The sequence below is a fragment of the Mastomys coucha genome, unplaced genomic scaffold, assembly GCF_008632895.1.
Source record: "Mastomys coucha isolate ucsf_1 unplaced genomic scaffold, UCSF_Mcou_1 pScaffold7, whole genome shotgun sequence".
NCBI classification, from domain to species: Eukaryota; Metazoa; Chordata; class Mammalia; order Rodentia; family Muridae; genus Mastomys; species Mastomys coucha.
This window is the reverse complement of record NW_022196913.1, coordinates 54,627,119-54,629,320: the sequence shown is the minus strand read 5'-3', so window position 1 is coordinate 54,629,320 and position 2,202 is coordinate 54,627,119. Positions and strand designations below refer to the sequence as shown.

Here is a 2,202-nt window from a genome sequence, read left to right as displayed (position 1 = left end):
ACAGAATAAAAATTCAAATCTGCACTTAAATAAAAAGTAGACCCCTAAACAGACTGTCTTATGTGATCATTCTAGAAAAGAACTAAGACAGTAAGAGTCCACACTTTTTAACACCATACTCACATAACATGACAAAGAACTTCAGCGACAGTCAATCAGGACAAGGCCATATAGCCCGGGTCTCACCTCCTCAAAGTCTTCACTGACCCACAGTGGGATGGGGGTGCCCCAGTATCTGTTTCTGGAAATTGCCCAGTCACGTGCCTCCTTCAGCCAATTTCCAAACCGTTTTTCTCGTACAAACTCTGGGACCCTGTCACAGAGAGATGACACTGACAGTCATGCAGGAGCACTAGACTAGGGAAAAATTATAAACCAGGTTGACACCACAAGCCTTTGTGTGACACTTTGTGGAAATGCCATGCTAGGCTTACATCTAGCACATCCTTTGGGAAGCTTCTTTTTTGCCTATTTGACTATGCATGAGGTGGGCTGAGGTGGGCTGAGGTGGGCTGGCACTTGCAGGAAGAATGACTACAGAGGTTTCTGTGCTTGGGCTTTTCTGTGACGCCAAGGGCAATAGATATCCACATGCCAGGGACTCAAAGAGCCAAACTGGTTATAATTACACGGCTTTGGCAGACACTCCCTAGTCTCTGTCATAGTGAAGTTAACACTTTGAGTATAGCAAGATTGTTCATTTGTTCATTTGTTTTTGTTACAGGGCCTCACTGTGGCTGTGGCTGTCCTGGAACTTACTACGTAAATCAGGCTGGCCTTCAACTCAGAGGTCTGCCTGCCTGCCTCCACTTCCTGAATTCCAGGATTAAAAATGTACATACTATGTCTGGCTAAGACATTTTCCCCAAAGTCAATTCATCCTGGAAGTCATACACAAAGTAACACTTGCTTATCTCTAGTGGGCTTTACAAAGAAAAATTGTTACTTCCCGCTTCAGCTCAGCCAGCCTCATTCTGATATTCTGACCGTCTCAGCTTAGAAGCTACTAGCTCACCTGGGGAGCTCAAACAAAAAGCTCTCTACAGACTGTCACTTCCTTTGAAGTAGCCTGGAAGTTCGCCTGGAAGTTCATCCACTGGAAGTTCACCCACCAAGATACGAAAACGACTACTGCCTGAAGACATCTGAGTTGCTGGGGACTTTGGCACCTGACCCAAACTACAGTGTTTACATTGTGCAAATATCATGGAACCTAGAGATTTGGTTTCACTTTGGTGTTACTATAAAAATCCTGGTCTCTGAGTAAAGTTGGAACCTTGATTGGAAAATATTTTGACTTGGTCCCATTATTCCTCTTGCATTTCAAATTCTCTTTCAGGTTCTTGTGACCTCCTCTGAGAGAACCCCGTTTGTGAAACTGCAGGCAGTTTCAAAAAGTGAGTTCTTACATCTTCTATCATAGGCTGTATATGACTGTGTTTTCCTATACAAATAAAGACCATTACAAATTATAATAAACAATTAGAGATGGTTAGTACGTGAACTATACGCACTCAGTACATGTAAAGGACAGTAGGAAGAGCATGCTCACCAGTAACATAGATCATTGTTCTTCAGTAGCTGGTCCACCATATGCTCCACTCGCACAAACCAGCTGGGCACTGACTTGTAAATGAGGGGCGTGTCTGACCTGGGACCAGAACAGATTCCACTAGTCAGACAGAGGTGAACAGGTACCAAGGGCAAGACTGATTTTAACTTCTAATCAACATCACTTCATCTACTCAGCGTTTTGTTGACAGTAACTTTTATTTTAGATTACAAATGTCCAGACCAGCAGATGCCTCAGAAGGTAATGGTACTTGCTGTCAGGCACGATGACCAGGATTGCATCCTGGGAACTAACATGGTGGAAGGAGAGAATCGACCTCTATGCTTTGTTCTGACCCCCACAGATACACCAAGACATGCACACAGACAGACACACAGGCGTGTGGTCTGAGTGGTCATGACACATGTCTTTAATCCCAGTACTCAGGAGGTAGAAGCAGATGGATCACTGAGTTTAAGGGTAGCCTGGTCTACAGAAGAGTTCCAGGCCAGCCAAGGTTACACAGAGAAACCCTGTCTCCAAAACCAAACAAGCAAAACCAAAAAGCAAACAAACAAAAACAAGAGGAAGAGAGAAAGAGAGAAAGAGAGAGAGAGAGAGAGAGAGAGAGAGAGAGAGAGAGAGAGAGA

At 44.1% G+C, this 2,202-nt stretch overlaps 1 protein-coding gene across 2 annotated transcripts in view; it reads right to left on the bottom strand.

The window, feature by feature from the left end:
• The window catches only part of Iars1 (isoleucyl-tRNA synthetase 1), a 49,624-nt gene that overhangs the window by 29,934 nt on the left and 17,488 nt on the right, over positions 1-2,202 (bottom strand). For both annotated transcript variants that reach the window (XM_031358196.1, XM_031358195.1), the window contains exons 13-14: positions 1,553-1,651; positions 187-313 (exon numbers count right to left, since the gene is read on the bottom strand). In XM_031358196.1, the coding sequence (XP_031214056.1) occupies positions 187-313; positions 1,553-1,651 (226 nt within the window). The remainder of the gene's footprint in view (positions 1-186; positions 314-1,552; positions 1,652-2,202) is intronic.